Source organism: Peromyscus eremicus, chromosome 1 (genome assembly GCF_949786415.1).
Source record: "Peromyscus eremicus chromosome 1, PerEre_H2_v1, whole genome shotgun sequence".
NCBI lineage: Eukaryota > Metazoa > Chordata > Mammalia > Rodentia > Cricetidae > Peromyscus > Peromyscus eremicus.
The window spans coordinates 102757656-102772752 of record NC_081416.1 but is presented as its reverse complement, the minus strand read 5'-3'; the positions used below and the strand labels follow the sequence as shown (position 1 = coordinate 102772752).

The window sequence follows — 15097 nt, the reverse complement described above, 5'->3', positions numbered from 1 at the left end:
TTTTAAAGGAAAAACCCATAAAACCCATAAGATTACAATTCCCATACAATTTCATGGCCTGATCACAGGATGATCACAGAGGGGGTACAGTTACGTAAACCTCAAGGGGGTATCAGACCCATAAGATTACAATTCCCATACAATTTCATGGCCTGATCACAGGGTGATCACAGAGGGGTTACAGTTACATAAACCTCAAGGGGGTTATCAGGGCGGGAGTGGAGCTTACACACAGGTCACGGTGGTCCTTCCTGGAACATCTGCAACTATCCCAGTCACAGTTGACCACATCTCTAAACAGAAATCTTTTTACATTGTTACATTGTTACAGGGGTTATTGAGTAGTGGCTGAGTCAGGTTGCCCTGGGAACTAGATTTTTAGTTTCTCATTTCCTGGTGCTTGAAGTTTCTCTCTTCCTGAGGCTTGGGGGTGTAAGCCTGAAGGGCTAGGGTCTTTCAATACCCATTAGGTCTTACTCCCTGTTTATCTATTTCCCCCTTCTCTCCTGGTATCTGAGTTGCTTTTCTGTTGCTGTGATAAAAATCTCTGACAGGCAGCTTAAAGGAGGTAATATATCGTGATGGTAAAGTCAAGGCAGCAGGAGTTTGGATCAGCTGTTTGCATTGTATCCAGTCAGTGATTGCATTCTAGGCTCAGCTCTCCTTCTCCATTTAGTCTAGGATTCCTGCTAGGGAATTGTGCCACCTATAGTGGGTGGGTCTTCCCACCTCAATTTTTATAACCAAGATAATCTACCACAGGCATGTCTTGATGATCTAGATTCTGTCAAGCTGACAGCATTAATCATCATATTTATCAACTACTAATCTGGTTTCTGTCTCTGAATTTCAGTTTCAGTACTTTAGACATTTTGTACACCCGGGAATCAATAGAATCTTCTTAAGGTGTCCTTTTGTGTGGTTTCTTGCATTAGCATGTTTCCCAGATCATCCAGGCAGCCATATATATTTTTTTTTCTTCATTTTTGTTGTTGTTGCTTTGTTTTTTCTTTTTTTCCTTGCTTTTTCTTTGTGGGATGGGCAGTGGAGATAGGTCTGAGGCCTTCTCACGGCTGTACAGCTGAACCACATCTCCATCTATATTGCATATCTTGCTATGGCTATGTAAAATTCCATTGCGTGGATCGGTATTTTGTTTTTAGTTCTTCTGTTGGTATTTGAGTTGTTTCTACCTATTAGCTATTGGGAACAACATTGCTCTTTCATGTTTTAAATTTTCCTATCTAAATTCTTTTTTTTTTTTTTTTTTTTCGAGACAGGGTTTCTCTGTGTAGCTTTGGAGCCTGTCCTGGATCTCACTTTGTAGACCAGGCTGGCCTCGAACTCACAGAGATCTGCCTGGCTCTGCCTCCCGAGTGCTGGGATTAAAGGCGTGCGCCACCACCACCCGGCCTCCTATCTAAATTCTTAAGAGTTCCTAAGTAATGTAGTAACTTACTGTTAATATGGGAGGCGCTAACAGCCGTGTAGCTGTACTACTTGACAGTCTAGGACTGCTGTAGACTTTTCATGACTGTGCGTCTCGTTTGTTGGAGTGACACCCCTGGTCAGAGCCTGCTCCTCTCGCTTTTGACAGTCCTCTCATGTACACCCCGTGTCCTCTGTGCTTTCTTTTCACAGCACCTCGTAGGTTTTTATTTGCTTTGTTACATTAATACACACATACACATTTATATGTACTAAACAGCATTGCCAATTAGAGGGAGTTTTGTGGCATACCAGGAAATGGGGAATTTATCCTTTCTGTGATTTTTCACCATTTTCTATATAGTTTTTGGTCATACTGTTTACCTTATATTGACCTGTGGGGTTTTTTTTGTTGTTGTTTGTTTGTTTTTTTAACTAGTTGGTAAAAGATGGCACCAGGGAAGGCTGAGAAAAGGTAACCCTTCCAGGAAGTCCATCCCAAGCTTATTCGTGGATTAAGAGGGTTGCTAAAGCTTTCTCTATTGTCCACTTGTGTGTTTCTCTGCGTTTTAGCCAATGCCCTGCCTCCAGAATAATTTTTCATTTTGTATTGGGTCTGTTGCTTTGGGCTTTGTTTTGTTATTTGTTTTCCTGAATTGCAAAAAGCAAAACAACAACAATAAAATCCTTAAGACAGCAGACACATTGCATTATGTTTTACATTCACTCAACAGCCTTTAAGATCAGTATTACTGCTGTGTGTGGGGTCTCCCATGTGGAAGGCAGCGGCAGGCAGATCTCTGAGTTCAAGACCAGCCTAGTCTACAGAGTGAGTTCTAGGACAGCCAGGGCTATGTAGAGACCCTGTCTTGAAAAACAAAACAAACAAACAAACAAAAAAATCATCATCATTATTATTTTTAGTCTCCTTTTATTGCTGAAAAACAAGCAACCAAACAAAAAATGCTTGGTCAGAGAAGTCATACCTGTCTTGGAATTTTGCACAGGAAACTCTCCTAGCTTTTTAGGAAAGAATCTAAAACAAGAATTCTTTGAAGATCTGTTGAACAGAGTATACTTCACTAGTAATGTGGATGTGTTAGACAAGGTATCACTGTGTAGTCTAGGCTTTTCTGAACCTTGTGATCCTTCCCTCTCCACATCATGCAGAGTACAGGCATGACCCCACACCCACACTGCACTGACTTTTGAGTGGAACATTTTTTTTTAAAAGATGTATTTATTATGTATACAGTGTTCTGCCTGCACGCCAGAAGAGGGCACCAGATCTCATTACAGATGGTTGTGAGACATCTTGTGGTTGCTGGGAATTGAACCCAGGACCTCTGGAAGAACAGCCAGTGCCCTTAACCCCTGCCCCCTGAGTGGAGCATTTCTATATCATCTCTTCTGTCTGTCTGTCACAGTGGCTCTGGTTTGACTAAAGTGCTTATGTAGGAAAAGAATCTTGAAACTTTCAAGGTAAAGTCTGTTACTGAAGTCTTAAAATGACTAGCGGTGGAGTTTTTACTAGACCCATAATAAACAGGAGGACACTGATTTGAAGAGAGGTTCTATTAAATATATTTATAGAGTTTTGGCATAGTTTTGAACTTCTTCCTAGTGATAAAGATGAACAAGCTGTCACTCTGCCTTAAAAGAAATTCAACCTTTGAGGGACTGTCACATAACCATTCTCTTGTGGAAAAATTGTATCCATAAAATTCACGTAAAGTTGTTGAACAGAGTAGAAAACAAGTCTTTTTTTAAGTCATTGTTAATGCTTTTTAGATTGATTGGGGGTTTTTTTGTATGTATATTTTGCCAGCATATATGTATGTGCACAGTGTGCATGCCTGGTGCCCTCTGGGTTTAGAAAAGGGCACCAGATCCTTTTAGACTGGAGTTATGGATGCTTGTGAGCCACCATGTGGGTGCTGGGAACTGAACTGGGGTGCCCTGTAAGACTAGTAAGTGTTGCTAGTACTGAGTCGTCTCTCCAGCACCAGAGAGTCTTAAGTTGCTATAGGCATTAGTAAGTATTTCTGATGGCTCTAAGCAGTGTGCATTGTAGATTGGAATTGGATTGGTGTGTCAGTTCTGAACTCTGTCCTCTCTACATGTGTATTAATAAGAACACAATATAATCATAGAAGACAGCCAGTGTTTATTACTACTCAACTTTATGATATTGTGATGAAATGGATAGGAAAACCAACCAGAACAAGGGAAGATTGATTCTGGCTCTTGGTTTCAGAAGTTTTGGTGCACGGTCATTGGCCCTGCTGTTTCTGGGCCTGTGGGAGGCAGAGCATCATGTCGGTGTATGTGGTGCAGCAGTCTTCTTCACCCCATGGGATCCCAGAAGCAGAAGTAGGCACAGGAAACAGGGATGACAGTATACCCTTCAGTGACTTACTTTTACAGCTAGCCCCCACCTACTGAACTCATAAGTTTCCAACACCTGAGCTGTTGAGGGACATTCCAATTCCAAAGTCACGTATTAAGCTATTCTTTTTCTCTTACAGATATGCCAAGAGTTTAACAGTACTTGGGCATGGGAGATGGAGAAGAAAGGCTATCTTGAAATGAGTGTGGAGTGCAAACTAGCACTCTTAAAGGTAATGCATGTATTCTTTGTTGCAGTTACTTTCTTTCTTTCTTTTTTTTTTTTAAAGTTTACTTTGACTCCTAAATTACAAAGTAAAGAAAACCAAGGTTTGGCAAGGTAGTTCCGTGGGTAAAAGTACTGCCACCAAGTCTGACAACCTGAGTTCGCATCCCTGGGACTTACATGGCAGAAAGTGAGAGATGACTCTAGAAAGTTGTCCTCTGTCTTCACACGTGTGCTAGAGTATGCATGTGCCCACTAATAAGTAAGTAAGTAGAGGTAACAACAAAATCTGAAGCAAAAGGAAACTGAGTATGGCTGTGCACAGCCATAATCTCAGTAATTGGGAGGCTGATTCAGGAAGATCCTCAATTTGAGGCCAGACTGGGCTGTTTCTTTTATTCCAACAGAAAGCGAGAGGTGGGGGTACGCTGAACATTTTATGATTGAAGGAACATTAGGGTCCTTCACTTTCTTGTTTTTCAGTGGTAAAAAGTCTATTCTGGGCTAATGAGATAGCTTTGCAGATAAAGTTCTTGCCAGACAAGCATGGGGGGTCAGAGCTCAGATCTCCAGAACCCACTTAAAAGCCAGGTGGTGTCAGCCTACTGTAGTCCCAACCCTTGGGAGGCAAGCTGAATAGAGGGTACACCACACAAAGCTGTGAGCTCTGGGATCAGTGAGGGACCCTGTTTCCATAAAAAATGGAGAACAGTCTAAGAAGACATAGCCCACATTAACCACTGGCCTCCATGTGCAGGAACTCCTACACACGGAAAAAGTGCATGTGCACAACCACACATGAAAGTCAGTTCTTGTCTGTACTATTTAAGGATTGTCTTTACAGTGTATCAAGTTTTAATTATTTCTGATGAGAGATATAGTAACAGAATAGGGAAGCATAGATCATTGTTTCAGCTGTCACCTTCATCAGTTACTATATGTTCCAGACTGTGGGTAAATAATAATAATAATAAAAATAATAAATAATAATTTAATAAAAATTTTAAGACCTCATTGTTTTCCAGATAACTAAGGGCATGCCATTGTGTTAATAAAACCTTCATGTAACCAAAAGTATTCAATTAAAATGGGTCCTCTCGTGCTGGGTGGGGGTGGTGCATGCCTTTAATCCCAGTACTCGGGAGGCAGAGCCAGGAGGATCTCTGTGAGTTCGAGGCCAGCCTGGGCTCAGAGTATGATCCAGGACAGGCACTAAAACTACATAGAGAAACCCTGTCTCAAAAAACAAAACAAAACAACAACAAAAATGGGTCCTCTCAATCTTAATACAGGTTGCTTTCAAGTTTGAGTTTTCTTCAGTTTCTTTATATTTCCTACTTTCTAACCAATGGTCAGTAAAACAGAAGAAGCTAATATGTGAAAAAGTGAGTGAAGTCTTCCTTACTTTGAGATTTCACAGTGCTTTGTCAGTAGCATCCTTATTCATAAGACCTCAAGTTTTTTTCGAGATTTGTTTTTTGTTTGTTTATGTGGTTTTTTGTTTTTTTGTTTTTTTTTTTTCCCCAGACAAGGTTTTTCTGTGTATCCCTGGCTATCCTGGAACTCACTCTATAAACCAGGCTGGTCTCTGCCTCCCGAGTGCTGGGATTAAAGACGTGTGCCACCACCGCCCGGTGGCTAAGTGATTCTTAATACACAATGTCAGTGTGTATATGAGATAAGATACGGCTAAGGAGTAGCTGTTATTAATAGATATTAATTACTCTTCTGGCTCACATGATGGGTATAGCAGACCTTCTGAGGTGCCCTGTCTACTTAGCATTTATATTTGTAGTGTGCCCAAATTTGTCTTTGTTTTTTTATTTGTTTGAACCTGGACTTTACTATTTTGCAAAGAATTGTCTTAAACTCTTAGGCTCAAGAAGTCCTTCTCCTGCAGCCTTCAGAGTAAAGGAAAAATTAGGATTTTTAAAAATACTGCCTAGAAACAAAATGGGCGGCAGTTTGCTCAGAAATGTTAAGTGGAGTGACCAAGTGACTGTGACTCAGCACTCCCACTGCTGGCTGTGAGTCCTGTGGAAATGAAGTCATCATTAAACCCACATTGTGCTCTCGTGTGCACTACAGCAGTAATCGCAATATCGATGAACCTTCGTGAGTAGGAAAGGCAGAACACACATACACATCATGCAATGCACTGTAGTCTTTTAAAGAAAGGTGCTGGTCTATGGCTCATTGGGTAAAAGCAGCTATTCTCAAGTCCGAAGACATGAGTTCAGTCCTGGGACCCACCTGGTGGAAGGCGAGAACTTGTTCCCACAGGTTGTCCTCTGACCTGTACATGCAAGCTGTGACATGTATTTACCCCCCCCCCCACACACACACACATAAAGAAAATAAGTAAAAATGTAATTTAAAACATTTTTAAATCAAGAGGACATTATGTTAAGTGTAGTAAGCCAGGGTAAGTGTAGTAAGCCAGGCACAGAAAGAAATTACACCATGTTTCCACTTTAATGTAGAATTTTAAAGAGTCATGAATGCAGTGGTGGTTAGCCCTGGTCATTGGGTTAGCAATCAGATTGGGGAGATTTGGGATAAACTTACAATGTTTCAGTTAGTTGGGTTGAAGGTGATTGTAATTACGTAGTTGAAAACTGTTAATAGATTTTAAGTGTTCTCATCACAAAGTATGCTTGAACTAATCATTCTACAGTGTTTGTGTATTGAATCCTATGTGTATGGTTTTTATTTGCCAGTTACATTAATAGTTTTTAAAAATAAGTGAAAATATAGTGTTATACAATGATATAATTAGAGAGCTTTTAGTGCACATAAACTTATCATTTTATCAGTATAACTTGATTTGTGTATAAGTGATTGTATTAAAACTTTATATTGATGTAAAATTAAAATGTTACCTTCAGATTTGCCTATTATGTTGATTATTTTAAGCAGATTCTACATAATAAGTTGAAAGCATAGTGCAAAATAAATGAACTGTGTGATCTCTCGGCTCTGTCCCTGAATCACTCCTGAAAGTATCATATTTATTGGAAAAGTGTTTTACAGTATTTTAAGCCATAGTATAACTGTTTTTCAGTATCTCTGTGAATGTCAGTTTGATGACAATCTTAAATTCAAGAATATAATTAATGAAGAGGATGCTGATACGATGCGTCTCCAGCCAATTGGGCGAGACAAAGATGGCCTCATGTACTGGTACCAGTTGGATCAAGACCACAATGTCAGGATGTACATAGAAGAACAAGATGATCAAGATGGCTCTTCCTGGAAATGCATTGTCAGGTACCTTTATTGGGATATCTGTACGTACTGCTTTCTTAGATCTCTTCTCTACTAGAATGTGATCTCTGAGGCTAGAATGGTCTTTTTCTTAATGGGAATTGACAAATTTTCTATGGCTATTCTAGGACTCAGCACAATGTCCATAGTGGATACTTAATATTTGCCAAATAAATTTAAATAGCATCTCAGTCCATATCATATGAGGACATATACTTTGTGCTCAAAATGTTATGATCTGAATATTAATGTATGTTATATGCATGGAAATATTCTTTTTTTTTAAAGATTTATTTATTTATTATGTATACAGCATGTATGACTGCAGGTCAGAAGAGGGCACCAGATCTCATTACAGATGGTTGTGAGCTACCATGTGGTTGCTGGGAATTGAACTCAGGACCTCTGGAAGAGCAGGCAGTGCTCTTAACCTCTGAGCCATCTCTCCAGCCCGAAATATTCTTATATATATATAAATATAACAAAAGCATCATTTAGTTCTCTCTTTTCTAAGTATTTCAGTTTGACCAGTTTATCTGTATATTTCTTTCTTGGAGTTCTGGAGAACATTTTGCTCTTGTGTTATAGTCCTTAACTTTTTTTATTTCTCATTTGTATTGACATTACACATCTTGAAATTGGGTTTTGTTTTTTAAATAGGTGAGTGATACTGGACCTTTGCAGAGAATTTTTCTATTTTTACTTTTTTATCTTGCAGTTTCATTATTTATAGATATTTCATGAGTAGCCACATTATATCAAAATTTTAGAAATGTTAGTGATGTGATAAAATAGGGGAAACTCATATATATCTAACTCCTGGCTGTAAGTTGCTGCTTTGACATGAACCTGGCTTTTGCCCTACTTTTGTTTTTAGCATAGTTTTATTAGTGAATATCATAATATTCATTTATTAGTGAACTTCAGCATTCATTCTCCAAGAATAAGTATGAGTTGAATGAATTCATGGGGTGTTATTAGCAGGTACTGCATGGTTCTTTTTTTGGCTAAGTTCCTAAATGAAGGTAAGCGACACACTCTTAAAATAAGTTCTCTGAGTGTAGACACTTAGAAGGGTACTCTTCATGATGTTTTACGACAAGGTGTAATGTTCCCCATAGCAGCTTTACATGCTTCAAAAAACTATTCTTTCCTGCTTTATAGATCAAGAAAATATAACACAGAGTCATGTTTACTATTGCTCAAGTTTACTGTACCCTTAAAATAGTTTCTCATGCACACTGTTAAGTATGTCTACAATGCGGTTATTTTAGCCAGTATGTGTTTTTGAATCTGGGTTTATCTTTTTACCTCCTATAGACACATTCCTTCCTATCTCTGTTATTTTCCTGTGCTTCATTTATTTTTTGCATATGTTTCTGTGTATTGGTATGCATGTGTGTTGTATGTGTGTTTGCATGTGTGTGAGCACACTGTGTACATTAATGTGTTGGCTGGAGGTGACATCGGGAGTCTTCCTCACTTGCCCTCCTCCTTGTTCATTGAGGCACAGTCTCTCAGTTGAAGTCAGAGCTGTCCAATATGGCTTGTATGGCTAGCCAGCTTGCTTCAGGATCCCCTGTCTGCTTCCTGAGTGCTGGATCACAGGTGGGCTGTCATGCCCACTAGGCATTTATGTGGGTTCTGGCTGTAAAAACTCTGGCCCTCCTTTTTTCCTGGCAAGCACTTTACCCACTGAACCATCTTGCCAGCCTTATGTTAAGATAATAATACTTCCTACAAGCTGTTACAGAAAGTATATGAAAGATTATGCTAGGACCATATTGCATGCTCAGTAAACATTTGCTCTTTTCTTCTCTTCTTTAAAAAAAAATGTAAATTTCTTTTACAATGACTGTGTGTGTTTGTGTGTGACACATGCATGTGCCTCAGCTTACATGTGGAGGTCAGAAGACAACTTTGGGGAGTTGGTTCTCTTTCCACCTTTATGTAGGTTCTAGGGATTGAACTCGGGTCCTCAGGTCTGTGCTGCACACAGTGATGTCACAGACCCTTGCTGTCCACCTTTCTAACTCCAGACGCTGAAACTTTGTATCTTTGTGAAAGAAGTATTTATCAACTTGATGGTTAAAATGCTCAGTGTTTTACTCCCTTCAGCCGTGACTAGCTTTATTTCTAGCAGCTTCTGGCTTCAGAAATCAGGAACCAGCCCGTAGGGATGTGGCAGTTCCTAGAGGTGCTTCTTTAGACACTCAGTCTCCAGCTTACAAAACCCGGGGCACATTCTTCTAACCCGAGGTGGAAGCTGGAGCATCAAGAAATTCAGGGTTGCTGGGCGGTGGTGGCACATGCCTTCAATCCCAGCACTTGGGAGGCAGAGCCAGGTGGATCTCTGTGAGTTCAAGGCCAGCCTGGTCTACAGAGCGAGATCCAGGACAGGCACCAAAACTACACAGAGAAACCCTGTCTCGAAAAAACAAACAAACAAACAAAAAAAGAGAAAGAAAGAAAAAAAGAAATTCAGGGTTATCCTTAACTACACAGTAGATTTAAAGCCAGCCTAGTCTACAAGAGATTTTGTCTCAAAAAGAAGATGAAAATCAAACAGAACTAAAACATCCAAACCCAAAACTAAACAGAAATTCCCTTTTCGTGTGTTAAGATTAATTTCTGGTAAACATCAAATGATGAGATACAGTCAGTGTGCAGAAGCCAGTGCTCCAAAGAATGCCTGTGAAGTTTTCTCATGTTAATTACCAAGAGGAATTTGTTTTGTGAGGCTGTAGCAGGTTGTTTTTACCTTTATGAATGTGTTTATTGCTGTTGTTTTTGGAGACCCGGCTCTTACTATGTGTTCCTGGCTAGCCTTCAGCTCCTGGAGATTGTCTGCCTCTGCCTCCTGAGTGATGAGATTAAAAAGCATGTACCACCGGGCCCCACTTGGGTTGTTCTTAGTCATTGTGCTCAGAAACTCTGACCACAGAACTGTAGAAATGTTTGCGACCATTCAGAAACATCGAGTTCAGTGACTCTGATGTCCACTAACCCAGGTTTAAAGACGTGGTGGGCATGTGTTCCTTTAGTTCATTAGTTAGACTTGTACAGTAGGCACCATGCTAAGAAATTCAGGATATGGGGTGGTGACTAGCTTAGCTAGGGTCCCTAGTTGAATCCTGCTCACTTGTGAAGTCCCTTATGTTGTAAGGACTGCTCTTAGTTGTATATAGTGTATATCATTTTCTTCAGTTTTTTTTGTTTCCCTATGTAGCCTTTCCTGTCCTGGACTTCACTCTATAGACCAGGCTGGCCTTGAATTCACAGAGATCCACCTGCCTCTGCCTCCCTAGTGCTGGGATTAAAGGTGTGTGCTGCCACCACCTGGTTTCCTCAGATTCTTTCTTTTTTTTTTTTTTGGTTTTTTGAGACAGGGTTTCTCTGTGTAGCTTTGCGCCTTTCCTGGATCTCGCTCTATAGACCAGGCTGGCCTCAAACTCACAGATATCCACCTGCCTCTGCCTCCGAGTGCTGGGATTAAAGGTGTGTGCCACCGCCGCCGCCCGGCTCAGATTCTTAATTGGGTGTATTTATGCTTAATATTAATGAGATGCTTGTGACATGGCATTTTAGCTAGCTTGTAACTTAATGACTTATTAGAACTACTACTGGTAAATGTTGTGAACTGTCTTGTCCCCTAAGTCTTTCATATTATGAAAGTTAAATATGAAAAGTGTATTTTAGCTTCCTCAAGAAAAAAAAAATACTCCTTTGGCCACATGTGGTAGCACATACCTTTAATCCCAGCAGAGACAGGCAGATCTTTTTGAGTTTGATGCCAGCCTGATTTACACAGTGATGGCAAGGACACCCAGGGCTATGCAGAAAGTCCCTGTCTCAAGACAAAAGGAATTATTTGGTCTGGGTTATGGTTAATTAGTAGAGTGCTTGCCTACCCGAGGGAAGCCTTGTATTTCATACCCAGCACGTTCTCCCTAAAAGTGGCATTCCTGGCTAACGGGGTGGGGGTGGGTAATAGTTTAGTGAAGGGTCCTGGCACAGCATGTGTGAAGCCTTCCGTTTAACCACCGCTAACAACATGTACTTAACATACATTTGGTCCACAAAGTAAGGTGAGGTATAATCTCACTTATGATGAGGTCATACCTGGAATATAGTTAAGTTCTGATCCCAAACTTGAAGAGAAAAATATTTAGTACAATAAACTCCTTATGGGAAGAACACTAATTGAATAGGAAGAATATTAATTAAAAGATGTAAAGGATTGATACAGAATAATTTATGGAGATGTCTATCAAGGACTATGGGGGTCCAGCCCCTTGATAGTCCCCTCCCAGGGACGCGGAAGAATCTATAACCAGCTGATAACTAATCTTTGATGAAAAGAAATGAATCTTTGTGCACGAAACTCTTAGTCCATACACTTTATTATTCTGTGTCAGTTCTCTCTCTCCAAGCTTCTATTCTCCTTTAGCTCCTTTCTTGCCTGATTTCTCTCTATATTCATCTACTGCTGCCTCTAAGTTCTATCTTAATTCTCTCGTCTTAATTCTGCCTCATCTAGGTCCTTATCTTCTCGTTCTTACCCAGCTAGTACTTCCCCATCTGACTCTTCCTCTTCTTGCATCTCGTCCACACGTTCTCTCTGGTCAAAGTCCTCCTTGTCCCTCTCCGTTCTCTGTCTCTCTGTCCTCCCCAAGTCTCTCAGGAGTCCAGTTATAAACCCAAGCAATAGCAATCCCCTGGTTGAGCAAGGTCACCAGGCTTGAATTCTACAGGGTCATAAAGGCAGGTAAGAATTTTCCTCAGGCAGTGACCACCAGGCTTCCAGGGTCAAACGGAGGGGTGATAAGAATCACACAGAGGGGCAGTAATTGTTAATTATTATTCGCAACCTAAAAGGGAAGTGACTAATGAATTAACTATAGGCTAAATTCAGGTAATATCTAAGAAGAGGGCTCTTATGTGCTCAACTATAGTCTTAAACGTGATTGGTAGAAAATGTTAAGAATCTGTAAGTTGCTAGGTCAATGGGAGAAAATAAAACCGCCTTCTTTTTTCCTGTGGCTCCTATCTGTCCAAGCTACCTGCCATTTTTCTGCAGGGTGGGGGAAAGTGTGCTTGGTCGCTAGGCAACCTGTGTACAGCTAGATGCCTCTGGTGATAGTTAAAGGGAGATCTGGAACTAGAGGTAAGATTTGGGAAAGGAGGAAGTTAAGCTTAATTGGCACATCCGCCAGGCCTTCTCAAGTGGGTAGTCTAGATGCTTAAGTCTGTTCTTAGAGAGTACAGAGGTATCTCTGATAAGGTACTTTCCTCTGTCTGGGGATGGACCTGGCCGGATACTGCCAATGACGATAATTACAGGGAGGCTTGAACTGGGGTTCTGGCTGTGCATAGCTGTCAGCACACAAGGTTATCTAAATATTCCTTTAGCAGAGGGGAAATGGTGCCCAATAGATGGTGGAAAAGCTACAATAGGACACAAGAAACTCATAGCAGGAAACAGCTGATAATCAAAAGCCAAATATCACCAAGGCTCCTGGAGCCTCAGCTTGACTTTGGAAGGCCCTTGGCTTCTTACAGGCTTTGTCATAATTAGCTGAAATCCTACTTTGTGTATTTTTGCAGCTTGGAGCAGATGTCTTTCTTTAAACATATAATGGATTAATTTGGGAAAAATCTGTGATGGGATTAAAAGGGCTGAGATATAGCAGCACTGAGTTCCAAAGAACCAAGAGCATTTACTTTTATATTACAGATAAATGATTGTCTTCTGGATGATAGATGCTGTCGAGGTGTTCTAATTAAACCCGGTTTATGCAAAGTGAGTTTTAAAAGAGGTGTTAATCAGCCGAATGCTGGTGGCTCTCCCAGTACTCGGGAGGCAGAGGCAGGGGGAATCTCTTGAGTGTGAGGCCAGCCTGGGCTATGAAGCGAGTTCCAGGACAGCCAGGGTTGTTACACAGCGAAATCCTGTTGAGAGAGAGAGAGAGAGAGAGAGAGAGAGAGAGAGAGAGAGAGAGAGAGAGAGAGAGAGAGAGAGAGGAGAGAGAAGAGGCAGGTGATAAGGAAAAAGAAGCAGTACAAGTAGAATATTTTGGCTTTTTTGCTTTTTAAGTCACACTTGGGTGATGGTTGTTGTTTTTGTAAACTAGAGTATATTATTTTTTACTAAGGAAATGAAAAGACTAGTTTCCTTTCCTTGAAACAGATCCTTTAAAGTAGTACTTTTCTCTTGTTGTTTGAATAACGTTTTTAAAAAAGATATTTATTTATGTATATGGATGCTTTTGTCTGCATGTACGTCTACACAGCAGAATGGGGCATTGGAATTCATGAAACTACAGTTATAGACAGTTGTAAGCTGCTATGTGAGTGCTGGGAATTGAACTCAGGATTTCTGGAAGAACAGCCAGTGCTCTTAACCTCTGAGCCATCTCTCCAGCACTAAATAACATTCTTATTCTTAGTGATCAGCCAGTGTTCAGAATATGTTTGTGTATCATCTTGAGCAGATACTTATTTAACAAAAATTATCTACTCTTTAGAATTCTGGTTTTTAAAATTAGTAGTAAGTGAGCCTTGTTAATCACTGGTGAGTTCAGAGGCATAATTGAACATTGCCAACTCAAAACAAAGTGCAGTGTTTTTCTAAAACTGAAAACCCACCATAAGTGATATTTTTGTGTATTTATCAGCTACTGACCATTTAACATCATTGTATTACCAGAGTTTTAGAACTTCTGTTGGGCTGGACATGACTGGAGTAAAGTACTTGCTGCTGTATGGGCCTGGAGGCTCAGGATCCCTGGAGGAGCCATCTCTGGGTTCAATTGAAAGACGTGCATCAATATAGAAAGTGGAAATCAATTCAGGAAGACACAAAAAGTCATTGTCTGTCTTCAACTTGCATGCACACCCATATCCACCTTAAAAAAAAAAAAAACAATACCTATTGTTGTATACCAGTGTCTATTTCAGCTTATTGCAGAATTAATATAAATATATGAGGCACATTAGAAGTAGTTAATGCACATATGTGTTATGCAATATTCCACATTTGATAATATATACTCATGAGAATTGAGGTAAAAGTTAAATTTTATGGAGCTAGGTGTTAGCATTTGGACATCTTCCCAAAGTGGCAGTTTTATGTAGTTTAACTAGGTATCAGTAACAAATTTCCATAACAAACTGTGTAAGCCCTGTTGATACTTACTTCTTTCAGTTTGTATCAAACCAGAAGAGTATTTATTACAGTTACTTCATCACTAGTTTAGGCCTCAGGAAGGGACGATAAAAGCACAAAAAATACTTTTTTTTTTTTTTTACAACTGATCAAATAATATACATAATATTATTTACCACAGTAAAACTTTTTTTAAAAAAAACCATTTTAAAATTTTCTTTCTTTCTTTAATTCTTCAATGCATTTATTTTTACTTTATGTGCATTGGTTTTTGCCTGCATGTATATCTGTGTGAAGGTATCGGAACACCTGGAGCTGGAGTTACAGACAGTGGCGAGCTACCATGTGGGTGCTGGGATTGAACCCAGGTCCTCTGGAAGAGTAGCTAGTGCTCTTAACTGCTAAGCCATCTCTCCACCCAGGATAATTTCTTTATGAAAGAAAAAGAACTGTAAAATATAGACCGACAAATGTGTTAGTAGGTCATCAGGGACAAGGGAATTTTAGCACAGAGATCTCAAGTAGACAAGACTTAATCTGGTGCCTCTTTAGAATCAGAGGGACACTATAGAAAATGTTCAGATCCTAACTCTAATACAGAAAAAAAAATTGATGTGGAC

The 15097-nt window shown here is 39.9% G+C and overlaps 1 protein-coding gene across 1 annotated transcript in view; it reads left to right on the top strand.

Moving 5' to 3' along the window:
• Rsf1 (remodeling and spacing factor 1) overlaps positions 1–15097 on the top strand; it is a 122833-nt gene that overhangs the window by 55393 nt on the left and 52343 nt on the right. The window contains exons 3-4 of the mRNA XM_059270998.1: positions 3957–4049; positions 7107–7312. Of these exons, the coding sequence (XP_059126981.1) occupies positions 3957–4049; positions 7107–7312 (299 nt within the window). The remainder of the gene's footprint in view (positions 1–3956; positions 4050–7106; positions 7313–15097) is intronic.